Here is an 18,615-nt window from a genome sequence, read left to right on the forward strand (position 1 = left end):
TCCAATGAGTCAGTACTTTACATCAGGTGGCCAAAGTATTGGAGCTTCAGCTTCAGCATCAGTCCTCCCAATGAATATTCAGGGTTGATTTCCTTTAGGATAGACTGGTTGGATCTCCTTGCAGTCCAAGAGACTCTCAAGAGTCTTCTCTAACACCACAGTTCAAAAGCATCAATTTTTCAGTGCTCAGCTTTCTTCATGGTCGAACTCTCACATCCATACATTATTACTGGAAAAATCATAGCTTTGACTAGATGGTCCTTTGTTGGCAAAGTAATGTTTCTGCTTTTTAATATGCTGTCTAGGTTGGTCATAACTTTTCTTCCAAGGACCAAGTATCTTTTAATTTCATGGCTGTAGTCTCCATCTGCAGTGATTTTGGAGCCCCCCAAAATAAAGTCTGACACTGTTTCCACTGTTTCCCCATCTATTTCCCATGAAGTGATGGGATCAGATGCCTTGATCTTAGTTTTCTGAATGTTGAGTTTTAAGCCAACTTTTTCACTCTCCTCTTTCACTTTCATCACGATGCTCTTCAGTTCTTTGCTTTTGGCCATAAGGGTGGTGGCATCTGAATATCTGAGGTTATTGATATTTCTCCCAGCAATCTTGATGCCAGCTTGTGCTTCATCCAGCCCAGCGTTTTTCATTATGTACTGTGCACATAAGTTAAACAAGCAGGGTGACAATATACAGCCTTGATGTACTCCTTTCCCAATGTTGAATCAGTCTGTTGTTCCATGTCCAGTTCTAACTGTTGCTTCCTGACCTGCATACAGATTTCTCAAGAGGCAGATCAGGTGCTCTGGTATTCCCACCTCTTTCAGTATTTTCCACAGTTTATTGTGATCCACACAGTCAAAGGCTTTGGCATAGTCAATAAAGCAAAAGTAGATGTTTTTCTGGAACTCTCTTGCTTTTTCAATGATCCAGTGGATGTTGGCAATTTGATCTCTGGTTCCTCTTCCTTTTCTAAATCCAGCTTGAACATCTGGAAGTTCATGGTTCATGTACTGTTGAAGCCTTGCCTGGAGAATTTTGAGCATTACTTTGCTAGCGTGTGAGATGAGTGCAATTGTGCGGTTTGAGCATTCATTGGCACTGCCTTTCTTTGGGACTGGAATGAAAACTGACCTTTTCCAGTCCTGTGGCCACTGCTGAGTTTTCCAAGTTTGCTGGCATATTGAGTGCAGCACCTTCATGGCATCATCTTTTATGATTTGAAATGGCTTAGCTGGAATTCCATGACCTCCACTAGCTTTGTTCACAGTGATGCTTCCTAAGGCCCACTTGACTTCGCATTCCAGGATGTCTGGCTCTAGGTGAGTGATCACACCATCGTGGTTATCTGGGTAATGAAGATCTTTTTTGTACAGTTCTTCTGTGTATTCTTGCCACCTCTTCATAATATCTTCTGCTTCTGTTAGGTCCATACCATTTCTGTCCTTTATAGTGCCCATCTTTGCATGAAATGTTCCCTTGGTATCTCTAATTTTCTTGAAGAGATCTCTAGTCTTTCCCATTCTATTGTTTTCCTCTATTTCTTTGCACTGATCAATGGGGAAGGCTTTCTTATGTCTCCTTGCTATTCTTTCAAATTCTGTATTCAAATGGGTATATCTTTCCTTTTTTCCTTTGTCTTTTGCTTCTCTTCTTTTCTCAGCTATTTGTAAGGCCTCCTCAGACCACCATTTTGCCTTTTTGCATTTCTTTTTCTTGGGGATGGTCTTGATCCCTACCTCCTGTACAATGTCACGAACCTCCTGTCCATAGTTCTTTAGGCACTCTGTCTATCAGATCTAATCCCTTGAATCTATTTCTCACTTCCACTGTATAATCATAAGGGATTTGATTTAGGTCATACCTGAATGGTCTAGTGGTTTTCCCTACTTTCTTCAATTTAAGTCTGAGTTTGGCAATAAGGAGTTCATGATCTGAGCCACAGTCAGCTCACCTGGCTAAATAGCACAGAGAAGTGTCTCTGAGCTGCTCTTTAGTTGCACTAAAAACCAGGGTCAGTGAACCAAGTGACAGTGCTTTTACATTCTATAACATATCTGTGATATTCATGTATTCTTCCAGAAGCAGTGCATTCCAGGGTACTATTAAAGAAAAAGCCTGCCATCTAACTTTCCTTTAATTACTCTAGCCTAACATCACCTCTTCTATAGTATCTTGTGGCCTGTACGTTCCTTTACCAGGTAGCAGATACCACATTATATTGGAATCATTTGTCTGTATCATAGTTTCCCAGCCTCAGCAGTATTGGCATTGGAAGCTAGATAATTCATGCTTTGTTGTGAGGTGCTGTCCTGTGTACTGCAGGCTGTGTAGCAGTGTTCTAGCCTCTACCCACTACATGCCAAAAGCACCAACCTCTGCTCCACTGTGACAACCAAAAATGTCTCCAGACGTTGTGTAATGTCCCCTGGGGGGTAGGGGGCAAAACCACTCTTGGTTGAAAGCCACTGGTCCACATATTCTAGACCTCTTTGACCAATCCCACAATGACTTCAAGGGCAGGACTGTCTTTTGTACCCTTATTTCTTTCCAGTGCTTGGTACATTCTGATGCTCAATAAATCTTAATTGAAGAAAACTATAGTAACTTGCATCAAGATGGTTGGAAGCCTAGATTACCTATATATCTATATCTGGCTGGGTTTAGTCAGGAAAACAGAGACACCATACATACTACTAGGATAAGGGGTTTACTGTAGAAATTACAACTTATATAAATATGAAAGTAACTGGGGAAAGGAATGTCTGGAAGGCTACAGTCAGAAGACAGAACTTTAAGCTGAACTTCTTGTGAGGTAAGCAGGTATTCACAGGAAAATCTGAGAAGCTACCATATTTTGCCTCCAAAGCAGGATCGTAAAATTGGAGCCCATAGAAAGGTGTGGAATGCCACTTTATCCAACAAGTCAGCCTCATCTGACCCCCAAACACTCCCCAAAATAATGGCATCTCCTTCCCCTCTACTTTCCACATCTCCCAAATTCCTCTCACTGGCAAACCCTTACCTGGAACCAATCAAGGAGGGAATTCTGGGAAATGCAGTTTTTTCCAGCTGTAGGCAGGCACTTCTACAGGAGTGGAAGTGCCAGGTAAACAACAGATAATCTCACACAGTAACCACTTTTTGACACCAAGTGTGCATGTTACATATAGAGATCAAACCATGACAATAGTCGGAAGAATCTGGCAGTCACAGTCATTCACATTAGAAAGCAAGTGAGTGTGTGATACGATGGGTTGTTTCTATTGTTATTGCTTTTGGTTTGGCAGTGGACTCACCCTCTGATCACCTGTCCCCTCCAGTCTGTGCTGTGTAGACAGTCTCAACACTCACTTTGCTTACACCTTGCACAGATGGCAAACTATGTTAATAATTGAACAGCTCACACTCCAGATGGAAGATGTTCACCTTCATGCTTCTTAGACTTTAGTGTGTCTTCTGAGCATTCTGGCCAGACCAGAATTGACAGAGACTACTGGAAAAGAATTTCCATATGCAAGGCATTGCTTACCTCTTGAGGCATTGAAACATCACAACCACGTTATTGATTCCTAAACTACTTTCTAAGACTGCAGCTGACATTAAGTGAAAATATTTCTGCTTTATAGATTTTGAGTCAAAAGTCAATTATTTTTAAATAATTACTTCCAGTCTATTAAAAACAATAGAGTGCTGGAGGTGAGGTGTGGTCCAAAGTGGAGTGAAGTATATAGCTCACTTTAGAAAATTAGATTCAAAATATGTATTAAATGGACCTATATCTTCAGGATAGCCCATGAAGTCTAACATATTTACACCTGGCCCTTTAAGGAAAATGTTTGCTGACACCTGGACTAGAGGGAAAGCAACAAGAGCTGAGCCCTGAGAAGTAAATGGGACATTACAAAGAGTTGTATTTTACTGAAGTGAGAGCCACTGGAGGTTTGAGCTCATGCAGATCTGACCTGACTCACATTTTAACAGGATTGCTCTAGTTGCTGCATTAAGAATAGACATTTTTATTGGGAGGGAGGGTCTAGAAGCCAGGGGATCAGGTAGAAGATGATCACTGTGATTCTGGCAGAAATGATTCTGATGAATCACTGTATGGTGGCTCGGTCCACATGGAGTGGACGAGCTGGTAAGAGGTGCCTAGCAATGGCACCCCACTCCAGTACTCTTGCCTGGAAAATCCCATGGACGGAGGAGCCTGGTGGGCTGCAGTCCATGGGGTTGCTAAGAGTTGGACACGACTGAGCGACTTCACTTTCACTTTTCACTTTCCTGCATTGGAGAAGGAAATGGCAACCCACTCCAGTGTTCTTGCCTGGAGAATCCCAGGGACGGTGGGGCCTGGTGGGCTGCCGTCTATGGGGTCGTACAGAGTCGGACACGACTGAAGCGACTTAGCAGCAGCAGCAGCTCTGGTCTGGAGACTGAGCTGGTTAGACTTCCCGGTACTAGATATGTTACATGCCCTGCCCCTGCCATGTGCAGGGGAGGCTAGATACAGTTGTGCACATGTACGACCAACTAAAGCAGAGCTTTTTGAGTAGGCACAATGTTGCCCCCCAAGGGACATTTGGCAATGTCAAGAGACATTTTTCATTGTCACAACGGCAGCGGAAGTATGTTACTTCTAGCAGGTAGAGACCAGGGATGCTGCTAAATATCCTAAAATATACAACACAGTTCTCTACCACAAAAATAATTACTTGGCCCCAAATGTCAACAGTGCCAAGAGTAAGGAACCTTGACCTCAAGAAAGGCCCACTAATGGAAGAAAAAATAAAGATGGGTTTTCATGGATAACTAGGAGTCTTGGCCCAGCTCAACTGCCAGTGCCCTAACTCCTGCAAGGCATCTGCAGGCTGCGGCAACAGCAACTTTGGAGTCCCAGCTCATACCAAACCTGAATCCTGCTTGTCCTCTCTTGCCCACATATCTTTCCCCAGTTATTGGAAGTGAGCTTTGTCCTAAATAAGGAACTCTGCTGCCTTTTTTCTGTGTATATATATACATACACACACACATACAGAAGCTTTTAAAAATAACATGTGTGATTGAGATGATGAAAGAGATTTTGTGTAATGACAGGCAAATGGTGCAGAGCACTACAGTGCAGGTAGTAATTTGTTTAAAGAGATTTTTGAAGAAAAATGTTCTATTAATTAAAATTTCAAGACTTAAAACTTAAAGATGTTTGGTGATGACTGTAGATCTACAAGAATTTTACTCTCTTCATCAAACCCAAATGGACTGCATATGAATTCAAATACCCTTAATATTGTGCAAATATTCCTTAGTCTTTGCTATGGGTGATAACTGATAAGGTCTCATTTATTTGGTGAAATACTTGCATGTATATAAAACATAGTGGCTTTTCATTTACCTAGCTTTATTATTTTGATTTGTGAGTAGCTGCATAAATGAAAAACTATTCCTTCGTATTCTGGCTTGTCTATTCCATTTATTTTCTTTGCAAAGAAGTATGCATTTTTTGCTAAGATTGTTAATAAGATGGATCTAATTTTATATATTTTCACAGTATCTGGTCTACTCACTAGCTTAACACTGGGAAAAAATGGGCAGTGTTTCAAATATAGATCATAAATACCTCAGCTCTTGAGTGGCACTGTGGAGTTTAGGTTTGCCCTAATTTTCTATAAATTCAATATGTAAAAACAGACCATGCGATAAGTAAGCTAGAAAAGCATTTTTCATACCATGAAAGACTTTTCCAACATTCATCTAAGAAGCATTTATCTTATATACGTGCTTAGTCGTTCAGTCGTGTCTGACTCTCTGTGACCCCATGGACTGTAGCCCGCTAGGGCTTTGTCCACGGGGATTCTCCAGGTAAGAATACTGAAGTGGGTTGCCATGCTCTCCTCTGGGGATCTACCCAACTCAGGATTGAACCCAGGTCTCCCACATTGCAGGTGGATTCTTTACCAACTGAGCAACCAGGGAAGCCCAAGAATACTGGAGTCAGTAGCTTATCCCTTCTCCAAGGGATCTTCCAGACCCAGGAATCGAATCAGGGTCTCCTGCATTGCAGGGAGATTCTTTACCAGCTGAGCTACCAATAGTATTCAACACAGGCAGCTTTAGCCCCGTATTGTTCTATGTACTGGGGCATTCAAGGTATGCAAAACTGGGTCCTTACACTTGAAGGTCACATAAAAGAGGCTGACATATAAGCAGCTAAGTTTAACATATGATGTAGCAGGTTCCATTATGGGGTCAGCTTCAGTGCTACAGACCCATGGCCCAGGCGCAGGGGTCAAGAAAAGGCATCTTGAATGAGATGAGTAGAATCTTGAAGAACATGCAGGAGCTCACCAGGTAGAGGGAGGTGAGGACTATTCTATGAAAAAAAATAAAGCCAAAGACCATGAAACACCATGAGAGAAGCAAGTATAAGGCAAGATATAGTGGGTCCTTGAAAATCACGAAGGAGCTTGGGAGTGGTCATTAAGGAGATGAGAAACTGTTGAAAAGTATTAAGCCAGGAATGGAAGCAATGTGCATTCCTTCAGTTTCACTAGAGCAGAAAGTAGGGCTGGCTTCAAAATCTGTGGGACCTGGTACAAAATGAAAACGTGGGGTGCTTGTTCAAAAACCATTACGAACTTCAAGATGGCAACAGCAAAGCATTAAACCAAGTATAGGACCCTTCAAAGCATTGGGGTGTGTGTGACTGCACATATGCCTGCCCACAAGGCCGACTCTACCAGAAGGCATCAGGGCAGAGGGAGGAAGAAGAGATTAAGACCTTTGTTTGCATACTGTCCAGTCTGTAGTTGAGAAGAAAAGTCTTAAGCATATCAACCAGCTAGAGATTAGTCTCGAGGCAATATACTAGACAGCATTATAGTCCCATACTCAAACTCAGAAAATGGCCAAATGGCTGATTTCTTCATTTTAAAGAGGAAATAGGAGACCAAACATGTTGAGAGACTGAGGGAATTCAATCCGAGCCTTTTAGATTCTATCCCAGTGTCTCCTCCTCCTCTTCAATGTCAAGGCAGTGAATCTGCAGTGAAAGGGATAGGATGGAAGTTCTTTGGGCAAGACTGATCCAGAGGCTGCAGAAAGGACTGCAAGTGACCAAGAAATGGAAATCAGCTAGGAGACAACTGCTGTCCCCTCCCTTCTCCCAGGGAGCACATCCTTTCTGAGACCTTTCTCAGAATCAAGAGGATCTTTCCAAGCACAATTTTAGAATATCTCATGGGCCTAGCATTGTGCCAGGGAAGAAGGGTACAGAAATGACTCAGGCACACTCTCAAGAGGGTATCCTTTGGTGAATGAAGACAGTAGTGGGAATCCGCTATCACAATCCACAGACTCTGTCTACCTATTCTTTAATATGATTGGAAAGCAAAAATTTTAAATAATAAAAAAGAAAATTGGAAACGAATTCTAAACATCAATAGGTAGCTACAGAGTTTTTTTTTCAGATTCAGGGGAGTATAGATGATTTGTAGATTGCCTTGTATATCTCTCAGTAATATTACCATCCATACCCTCACCAACTCTAAAGGCTTCAGGCTCACCTGAGCCCCAATAAACCTTTGTACATATCTCAAGAATCTCTCTCATATCATTCTCTTCAGTTCTCCTGACCCCCTGAAAACCTAAGGTCTTATTCATTTTTTCCTTCTCTTGGTTCTTAATATAAGGCTTTAAACCAGCACCATGGCTTGCAAGGTTCTATATGATCCAGTCCTTGGTCATTTCTGAAACTTTGTCTCACCCCACTTTCTTTCTGCATTCCATGGGCCATTCTACCATCTCTCAACTGCAGGAAACTTTCCTATCTCCAACATCTCCCAACTCTGCTGTCCCTTCTTTAATGCTTCTCATTTTTTCAAACCTCTAATGAAATATCACTTCCCCAAGGAAAAGCTTCTCTTATCTGATCTGGCAGATAAGAGGACCACTATTCATAAGCTCTCATAGCACCCTATACTTTTCCTTCAGAGCCCTATCATAGTTAGTAATTCTGTATTCATGTGATTCTTTCATAAATGCTTGTCTTCACCTCAAGGCTGGGAACTACCTGAAGGCATGAGTCTGATCTGGTTTGCTCGTCACTGGATTCCTGGCAAATGGCACAGTGCCTGGCATGTCCTCGGGACTTTTATGACCATTTAATCTAAAACATCCATTTCTCTGCCTTCCATCTCTCTTAGGTGTATTACCTTGATTGTTTTATTTCAAGGCATTCATCATTATCTCTGCGTGTGTGTGTGTGTGTGCACACAAATATGTGGGAGTGTCCTAACTGTGTATATGTGTGTGTGTATATATATATATATATGTATAAATATGTGTTTATGTGTGTACACATGATTTCTCTACTTGTTACTTGTTTTCTCCAATAGCAATGTAAACTCCAAAAAAGAAGAGACTTCACCTCCTTGTTCACTGCTGTATCCTCACCACATACCTGGCACATAATAGGTGCTCGAGGAATTATTTGCTGGAAATATGAATACATAAATGGCAAGTGCTCAAGAAATGAACACCAGAGTTCATTCTCCTTCAAAAATCAATAGTAATAGGAGGAATGGAGAGAGTAGCATGGAAACATATACACTACCATATATAAAATAGGTAGCCAGTGGAAATTTGCTGTATGACTCAGGAAATTCAAACCTAGAGGGATGGGATGGGATGAGATGGGAGGTGGGAAGGAGGTTCAAGAGGGAGGTTATAGAAACCAATCCAATTGTAAAGCAATTATCCTCAAATTAAAAATAAATTAAAAAGAAAAATCAATAATAATGATATCCTGCATTGAAAAAGAGATGATCCACTGATAATGGCTTTCTTTTGGGGAAAAAATGCTATTCACTGTCTACCCCCAAATGACACTGTAAGAGTTTTAATTCATTTTGCCACATCATTAAGCAACAAGGGATTATATTTGGCTTACTTTATTTTAGATCAGTTGTTCCACAAATTTCGATTGGATTCTTCATCTATAATCTTGAATGGAAGTCATTTGGGGCCTGATAGAGACAAATTCATAAAACCCAGAAACTTCCAGAGTGTTCAGAATCAGAGAGTTTGGAGATCTGACAAATCAGATTTGAATTTCAGCTTCCATATTTATTAGCAATATAACTTCAGGAAGCCACATAACTTCTCTCAGTCTCAGTTTCCTCTGAAACCTTGTGACTTGTAGGGACAGTTTGGTGATAGGATTGACTGTGGTTTTAAGTGCATGGTTTATAATTATAATCAATATATGGTATCTATTATTCATATCTACTCCCAAGTCCCCGTGATACAGAAAAGAAAACTGAGGCCGTAAGAATTGGGAATTTCTCAAAGCCATCCCTCTTCTCCAAGTCTAGGTGATAGAAATCAGCAGGTCTACAACTAAGCACCACCTAGAATTGGGCTTCCCTGATGGCTCAGCAGGTAAAGAACCCACCAGCTGTGCAGGAGACACAGGAGATGTGGGTTCAGTCTCAGATCCGGGAATATCCCCTGGAGAAAGAAATGGCAACCCACTCCAGTATGCTTGCCTGGAGAATCCCATGGCCTGAGGAGGCCTACAGTCCAAAGGGTCACAAAGAGTCTGACACGACTGAGCAACAAAGCATGCACGCAAGGCTTCATTTGCTCAGGGGACTTTTTTGGGGAAAACCTGCTTGTGTTTGGACTCACACTGTTTGCAAAGCAGTGCTGAAGACTCCATTATGTCCTTGCATTGACTGAAGCTCAGTGCAACTTTCACTTTCAACTGGGCCATATCCTGGCCCAAAAGACTGAAGATTCAATCAAAGAATCTGGGTGAGAAATGGAATGGAGTTTTTCCCCACCTCAGTTTATAGGAGTCCTTTTATTTCCTCCTTTTTAGGACATAAAAGAAAAATTAGAAATACTGGTCCCACTGAAATCTTTCACTGCATAAATCCCATAATCTTTAATTATATTGAAATTATTTGCTTATAACAAACAATTCAGTACCATGCAATTCTGCTGAGTTTTAGGTTCAATTTCACATCTAGACAAGAGTTCCAAACACAGGAATGGGTAAATCTTATAATAAGTAAAACAAATGGCTAAGATAAGTAAAATAAGGTGATAAGTCTCCAACAAATTGCATAGTGCCATGGCAGTTTTTCCTATGTAGACAGGATTTAAGGAGATTTTATCAAAGTGGGATACAGAAATTGAATGTATTGAAACTTTGACTGGATGATTCATTTTCTATGAAATTGAATCAGTGAATAACAAAACAGAGTGAGCTACAAGTATTCACTGCTCAAAGATACTGAAGATGGTAGGTCAGCAGCAATAATTAAGTAATTAGTTTTCTGGCTAATTATAAGAAATGGAGAATATATGCCTGAAATTCTTTCCTCACTGAGAGAATCACACCAACTCTCCCGGTGAATACATTCAACTAAGCTGTGCCTTCAGATTGTTCTTTATTTCAGCTTTAGTTTATCCATGACTCAAGCTCATCTCCATTTTGCCTTCATATAGGAATCCTGCCATATTACCATAGCATTTTATTCTGAACCTGCTATAAAGGCAATTAATCATTCATTATAACACCAAAATTCAAAGTGGTTGCAATTATATTTTCTGAATCAAGCCCTTTGATGTGGGTAATTTAAGGTTCTATATTTAAAATGCATTCAATGAGTCATAATGGTAAATAAGAATACCCTTAAACTAGCATTCATATCTCCTGCACATGAAAAATTAAATGGATAATTTCTACCTACAACAGATTTATTTTGTGGTGGATAATTTTCAAGAATTGATTTAATTAGTTGTAACTATGCTCAGAAGTATAATTTGAAATACCATTGAATGGAAAGGGAAAGTATTTTCAAGCAGAGAGAAAACTCTCTTAAAATTTCCTTTGTTCACTAGTCAATGAACGTTTATTAAGCACCTACAGTTTGCACGGCAATGTACGACACAATAACCTAGTCCGGCATAATTCTATTCTAGTTCTGCTAGTTAATTGAATGAGTTAACCTCTTTAGTTGTCCATTCACAGTATGCCAATAGACAACAGGAATTAAATGAATGAGTCAATCTGAGAAAAAACATGGATGTATTTAGGATTCCTTTTGTTTCATGTGCTAAAAACCAGTTACCAGCTAACTACTCTTTTTTATTTCTTCAGAGACCCAGGAATTTTAAAAGAATCTTATTTCACTCAGGCAGTGAACTATACACTTAGTCATGACTTTCTAAGTGTTGATACAGAACAGCAATTTGTAAGATTCTACAGATATGGAAAGGAAAAATAGCACAGTAATTTTAGGCAGATAAGGGGAAATATATTTTGAGGGCTGATTTTCACTTAAAAAATTATCTTAGACTTAATAACATAGACTAGGTTCAGCATTTTAGAGCTGGACATTAGAGCTGATCTAGGCCACTGGTTTCCAACCATTTGTATTAGAGACATTGGATTTTTTAAGAAAAAATATGGATTCTCCATTCTCATTCCCAGAGATTGTGATTCACTTGGTCTGGAAGAGGCTAGGAGGGGAAGCAGGCAGAAATATAACTTGTAAAACTTCCCTAGCATCCAAAGCTGAGACCCACAGACCTAGTCAAGCCTCAATATTTTGGCATGGGGTCTCCAAGCCTTGAAAGAATAAATATCCTGCCTAAGGAAAAACACAGCTTATAAACCTTGGAGCCACGCTTAGAACCCAAACAGCCAAATTCCTAGTCTATATCTATTTACTAAACCAATTGACAGCATTTCTATTTCTCTCACACACTGGTTCAGATCTAATTACAAGTTAGTAGGTAGGAAGAATAAGACTGCTTATAACTCATAACTAACACATTCCCTCCTCCTAGAGACCTGTGTGTTTCTTTACTTGCTAACTAATGAGTCTTCCAATGATGCTGTAATGATTAATATATCTGTTTATTTCACATTTGTAAATACTTATTTGAAACTTTTGCACCTATAAAATATATCATTCCCATTTTAAGGCAAAGAAAGTAGATTTACTATTTGAATCTGAGTCCAGTTGAAGTCTCTACTATAGAGCTTTTAGAGCTGAGCACGTAGCAGTACTCAAATATCCAGCTGGGTTTTCTTAGCCACGTCCCTTACATGAAAATGTCTTTAGTTTGGCCACTTCCACTGAGTTCTAAAAGCTCCATGCAGGTAGGGCTCTTGTCCAACTTCATCACCTGTCTCCCAGCATCTAGCAAAACGCTTGCCATAAACTCAACACTCAACAACTAATTGTTGAATGAAAAATCCTACTTACATTTTGTTAAGAAATGAGACAGAGTATCCTGAACCAACTTGTGAAAGACAGTCTCAAATACAAAAAAGTATTGGGAAGATGGTTTTATAAAGGAGTAGTTTTACAATTATTTTATTAGAAGAGCTTTGGCCTGACTTTCCTCACATAAATTTGTCTTTGTTGTACCATTTGGGTTACAGTTGGGCTTTCCCTCACTAATATTATGTTAACAGTCCTTCATTCAAATGATACAAATGAACTTACTTATAAAACAGAAATAGACTCACAGATTTCAAAAACAAATTTACAGTTACCAAAGGAGAAATGTGGAGGGGCAGGGATAAATTAGGAGCTTGGGATTAACATATACATACTACTATGTATAAAATAGGTAACCAACAAGGACCTACTGCATAGTACAGGGAACTCTACTCAATATTCTGTAATAACCTATGTGGGTAAAAAGTCTGAAAAAGAATGGATATACATATATGTATAACTGAGTCACTTTGCTCTACACCTAAAACTAATATAACATTGTAAATCAACTAAACTCCAATAAAATTTTTAAGAAGTCCTTCATTTAGTATACCTTTTATATGCGTGAAAGTGCAACTGACATGCAATAAATAGTGATGAAATAAAAAACCGAATTTTACTGTCTTTTGGGAAAATGTAACCAAATTAATTAACATAATATTATTCTCTGGAAAGATAAAGAGTGCGATATCTTTGGTGAGTCAAAAGGGTGGCACAGTATTATAGAAAGCACTAATCTAGTTGCAGAAGATGATTCAATCGATGACTATTTAGAATTAAATTTTTATTAAGCAGATCATTTCAATCCTACCTTTTCAACCCAACCACACACCCAAATTCCATACTTTTGTCTCTATGAAGGGTATTTTCTCTTTACCCAGAGGTTATGACTTTGCAGTCTTTTATCTGATTCATGTAGAAATGAGGTACTGACATGAGCTAAAATGACATATGTTTAAATATGATAGAGATGAATAGCCAAAGAAGCAATGTAAAAAACTGACAGTAGAAAAATTAGCCATGGTAGAAATATTGAACACCAAACAATGAATATTTAATCTCTGATATCCAACTGAGATGAACTAGAGGGTTGGAGGGGGGAAAGGTATACATTGAAGGAGTTAATCTTAAATCTAACACTAATATTAAAGCCAAGGTTAATGGAAGGAACTGGGCTGTGAATGGGCCACAACAGCTCAGGAACATGATGAGGATTCAGTAAATGCTTTATTGAATGAATGAATGGGTAAATGAATGATTAAGTGAATGAGTGTATGAATGAACTGTCCTCTTTAGAAATCTAGAGTATAGTACTTGGATTTGAAGACTTGGCTTTAAAAACAAATCTATCCAAAGCTGTGGATTAATAAACTAGATTTCGGGAAAGTCAGTGCTGGATATAATATAGGTGTTTCTATTTTTCATTTAATTAAAATGACCACAGAGTCATTATTCTTACCCTTAATTTCTGAGTCTTAAAAAGTTAATGAACTATATCTGTTCCATGAATAACTGAGTTGAACTTGAAAGACAACTTCCCATTCCAAAAGCTTCCCACACTACCAGTTAACTGTGATTTACCCTTTTCCTTCTGAAGAATTTTAAGCATCTTCCATCTGATTTGACTGACAACCAATCTGTACTTCCTCTGTCTTTATTCTCCCAGGAAGAAGATGTTACTCGTGAAAGTCGTTTTAATTTCAGTGGTTATGGAATGGGTCACTGCCTTCAAGTGAAAGATGGAACAGCTGTCAAGGCCACACCTGCCAACCAGCTCCCACAGCCCCCCAAAGATGCAGATGCCATCAAGAAGAAGTTTGTGGACCGGGCAAAAAGGATTGACACGATTTCTCGAGCTGCCTTCCCATTGGCCTTCCTCATTTTCAACATCTTTTACTGGATCACATACAAGATCATTCGGCATGAAGATATCCATAAGAAATAGATGTGCTCTTCAGATCCTGGGACCTTCTTGCCTAACTGCTGTGCTTGTAAATACACAGTGAAATTGTCTTCATATCACTTTGACAGAGGAGAAGACTGGGGGAGGGGGGAGGGAGGATCATGGGGGTGGGTTTCCTCGCACCTACATGAATAAAGATAAGTTATCCGGGCGATGAAGGAAAATGTTTGCACAAAACTAAGGTTTTGCAGAATCACGTGAGCATAATTACATTCATAGTCTTTAGCATTGCTCTTTCAGATGATGCATTAATTAGACATGATATGCAAGGTCAAGTACTTGAGGGCTATTTGTTTTTTGGTTTGGTTTGAACTAATTCTGGAACTGAAAAGATAGTTTGAACACATGTGTGTGCACGTGCACACACACACACACACACAAGGAAAATGCTTACCATCTGACCATAGTGACTAGCCTATAGTGAGTTGAGGACCAAACTTTTTCAGGAAAATGCTGCCTTGTTTTTAAAACAGCCTCCTGAGCTATGTTCTTTACAATGTCTGTAATTAGTGTTTCACCTGAGAAATCCTTTTGTGGTCATAAATAATTTCTACTTATTGAGAAAACAACAACAACAATACATACCAATCACAAAGAACAGGTTTCTACTTTATTGTCTGTGTAAGTGTGCATTTTAATATTCTTTTTCTTTCCTAGATGCAATTTGGGGATTTGAATTGTATATTGTGAAACTGATTTGATCATATACCCTCTTGAAAATGAATGCCCATTTTCTTTTAGATCCAAGTTAGCACACAACAGTTTTTTTCTGCTTTGCCTATATTTACGTGCAATTAAGTGCTCAAGCGTGACCTAGCCATTGCAGCCTCTCAGCCACAGTATTTATGAAGATGATGTGTCCTGAACGATGTAGCTCATATTAGCCTGAATTTCCCATTTCTGCTTTCATTGTAGGTGTAACTATTAATCTTAATGTCAACTGACCCATGATTTCTACTGTCAATCCAAGTGAATATTGTTTGAAATATCTTTAACTAATTTAAAGAATTTTAAAGTTGTACTGTGATTTTCATAACCTGTTTCCTTTTTGGTACCAGAGCTATGTGGTTTGAATCCTGGCTACATGTTTTAAGTAAGAAAAAAAAAAAAGACGTATTTTTGCTTACTCAGATAAAAGACAACCTGTAAAAAAATATAATGAAAAAATTAAATTTTACATGTGCTGTAAAAGGGGTTATTAAAAATATTTGTTCAATTTCAATAAAGCTAAGTGTGCCACAGAAGCTAAGTCTTTTCACTTTTGCATTACAATGTAAATAATTTAGATGAGAATGGTAACTTAGATTTTTGTTTCTGGTCTTCCTCATAAACTTGAAGTATTTACATAGCTATTATACTTTTGTTGTAATATAATAATGTAGCTCATAGTACCCCCATGAAGAAAGAAAAAATACATCATTCTCATTGTAGAAACAGGGAAATGGAGATAAGGAAGTATTAGTAGTCATTGTAAACAGAAGCTAATACTGGACATGAGATACAGAACACTTCCAAGAGCACTTAGGAATCATAAAATACCAAACTGAAAAGAAATTTAAAATATCAACCTGTCCACCTATCCATCCTGCTTTTGTCAGGAATAGAGTTCCATGATGAAAAATAATTCTGAGAACCCCAGTGAAATAGACGTAACTCATCTTGGCCCTTGTAGATAAAGTGAAGTCGCTCAGTCGCGTCCAACTCTTTGCAACCCCATGGACTGTAGCCTATCAGGCTCCTCCGTCCATGGGATTTTCCAGGCAAGAGTGCTGGAGTGGATTGCCATTTCCTTCTCCAGGGGATCTTCCCGACCCAGGAATCGAACCCGGGTCTTCCGCATTGCAGGCGGACGCTTTACCGTCTGAGCCACCAGGGAGGCCCTTTTCTTAACTAAAGGTATCCATCATAAAATTTTCAGGAAGACGTGGATTCCTAAGCTGATGTTTATGGCCTTTTTTTTTTTTTTTTTTTTTTTTTATTTATTTATTTATTTATTTATTTTTTTTTCTAATTTTATTTTATTTTTAAACTTTACATAATTGTATTAGTTTTGCCAAATATCAAAATGAATCATACAGGTATACATGTGTTCCCCATCCCAACCCTCCTCCCTCCTCCCTCCCCATACCATCCCTCTGGGCCATCCCAGTGCACCAGCCCCAAGCATCCAGCATCATGCATAAACCTATTCAAATATTGAATCATTTCCATAGAAAGGAATATTGCAGAACGGCTAAAAGCATGAATTTTAGAGTTAGACAGACTAGCTCAGCCACCTATCAACAGGGTTACCATAGATAAGTTATCTGCTTTTTCTGAGTAGCTCGTATTTCAGAGACTTTTAAGAGGATAAACTGAGAAAAATGCAAGTAAAACCATTAACTTGGTGTCTAGCAGATAGTAAATTCTCAATAACTAACAGATATTAATAAAATTAGTATTATTATTATGAATTGTACTATACTGGGTAAGAAGCTACACAATTCCTAGCTCGGCTAGATTAATGCCATGCTTTTTGCCTTTTTCCCAAAACACTATTTCTGTCTTATTGCTCACTCGTTTCCAAACAAATAAGGCAAAGTCTTTGATTGGTCTCAAATCTTTTGCTCCCATGGAAAAGTGGTAAAATTGAGGCTTACTCAAATCTCTTGCTCCCATGGAAAAGTAGTAAAATGGAGGCTTAAAATGCCTCCCAAAGATGGGCCTGACCCCGTAAGTGTACTAGGAAGAGCCCTGAGGCTACATATGATGGGATGGGGAGGCACCTTGGTGGAAAATCCAAAGCTAAACAATCATGTCTAATCAAAGTGTATACTGGCTGTATAATTTTCAGAGGGAGGGTGTAGTCCCCACATTAGAAAAAATGTTTGAATATTCACCTCTAAATGTATCTGCCAGCCACACAAGTAGGTAAAGACATCCTAGATGACAAGTAGTGTTCTTGACTTTTCTCTAATTATAGTCCACATTCAGTGGGAAGACCTTTTTTAAAAATTAAGTATAGTTGATTTATAATGTGTCAATCTCTGATGTAGAGCAAAGTGACTCAGTTATATACATATATGTATATTCATTTTCATATTCTTTTTCATTATGGTTTATTACAAGATATTGAATACAGCTCCCTGTGTTATACATTAGAACCTTGTTGTTTATCCACCCTATATAAAATAGTTTGCATCTACCAACCTCAAACTCCCAGTTCTTCTCTCTCCCTTCTCCCCTCCTCCTTGGCAACCACAAATCTGTTATCTATATCTGTGAGTCTGTTTTTGTTTCATCTATAGGTTCATTTGTGCTGTATTTTAGATTCCACCCATAAGTTACATCATATGGAATTCGTCTTTCATTAGAAATCACTCTTGAATTTAGGTTTATAAATAAAATCTCAAGGGAAAGATTTTTAAGCACCACATATTCTGACAAAATACATAATTCCCTTATAATGGAGGAATTGAGGACATTTTTTCTTTCACAATAGTACAAGAAAATAGTTCAAAAGTAAAATCATGGCTCTGAGGAAAAGAATTTACCACTAGTTTTCATTAGACTGGAAGCTTCTGGAAGAAAATGGTTATGTTTCTAAGGGTTTTCTGCACTGCCTGCCAAAGCTGGAATGCTCAATGAGTATTATTACTATCATTAAGTAAAAAGTTGGTGAAGGAGGCTATGCTGTGCCTGTTGGACAAAGTTTACATAAGTTTTTTTCCACTCAAGCAATGAGAAGTAACCAACTACTGCTACCACTTTTCAAATAATGGATTACTTGGGGATTTGACTTTTAAACATTTTTCAATTCCTACCACTTGGTTTTACGAACAGACTGAGATGATTCAAGGCTTAAGACTCTTTACGGCACTCTCAAACACCTTGGTCCAAAACAGATTCTACAAACCAGACTGGCTGTTGATTTTTAAAAATCCTTCCAAACAGTATTAGCACTAAGCTCCTCATCTATGGACAGAGAAGCCTGGAAGGGTACAGTCCGTGGTGTCACCAAGAGTCGGACGTAACTGAGCCTACACACACGTGCTGCATCTATGCCACTGCAAAAACCTGTCAAATTCTGAAAGCAAATTTTCCAATAAACATTAAATGAATGTCACTTTACATTTTGCTTACTCCTTTAATATCAAATATGTAGGTTCTAACCAAAACACAGCATAAAATTCCGTATCATATGATTCACCACTTTGGAAAAAGAAAAAAAAACACTTCGGAATATTTTTTAGGATTTTTGCATCTCCTAGTTTAAGCCTGAAGCCAATTTGTTGAATGAATATAAGCTGTATATCTGCCAAATGCTCTTTTTAAATTCCTTTTAACTTCCGCTTTAAATTTTTCTTATTTTCA

At 38.7% G+C, this 18,615-nt stretch overlaps 1 protein-coding gene across 2 annotated transcripts in view; it reads left to right on the forward strand.

The window, feature by feature from the left end:
- Nucleotides 1-14,244, forward strand: part of GLRA2 (glycine receptor alpha 2) — a 207,028-nt gene extending 192,784 nt beyond the window's left edge. For both annotated transcript variants that reach the window (XM_005903126.2, XM_005903124.2), the window contains exon 9: nucleotides 13,966-14,244. In XM_005903126.2, coding sequence (XP_005903188.1) covers nucleotides 13,966-14,244 — 279 coding nt within the window. The remainder of the gene's footprint in view (nucleotides 1-13,965) is intronic.
- The last annotated feature ends 4,371 nt before the right edge of the window (nucleotides 14,245-18,615 follow it).

Source organism: Bos mutus, chromosome X (genome assembly GCF_027580195.1).
Source record: "Bos mutus isolate GX-2022 chromosome X, NWIPB_WYAK_1.1, whole genome shotgun sequence".
Classification (NCBI taxonomy): domain Eukaryota; kingdom Metazoa; phylum Chordata; class Mammalia; order Artiodactyla; family Bovidae; genus Bos; species Bos mutus.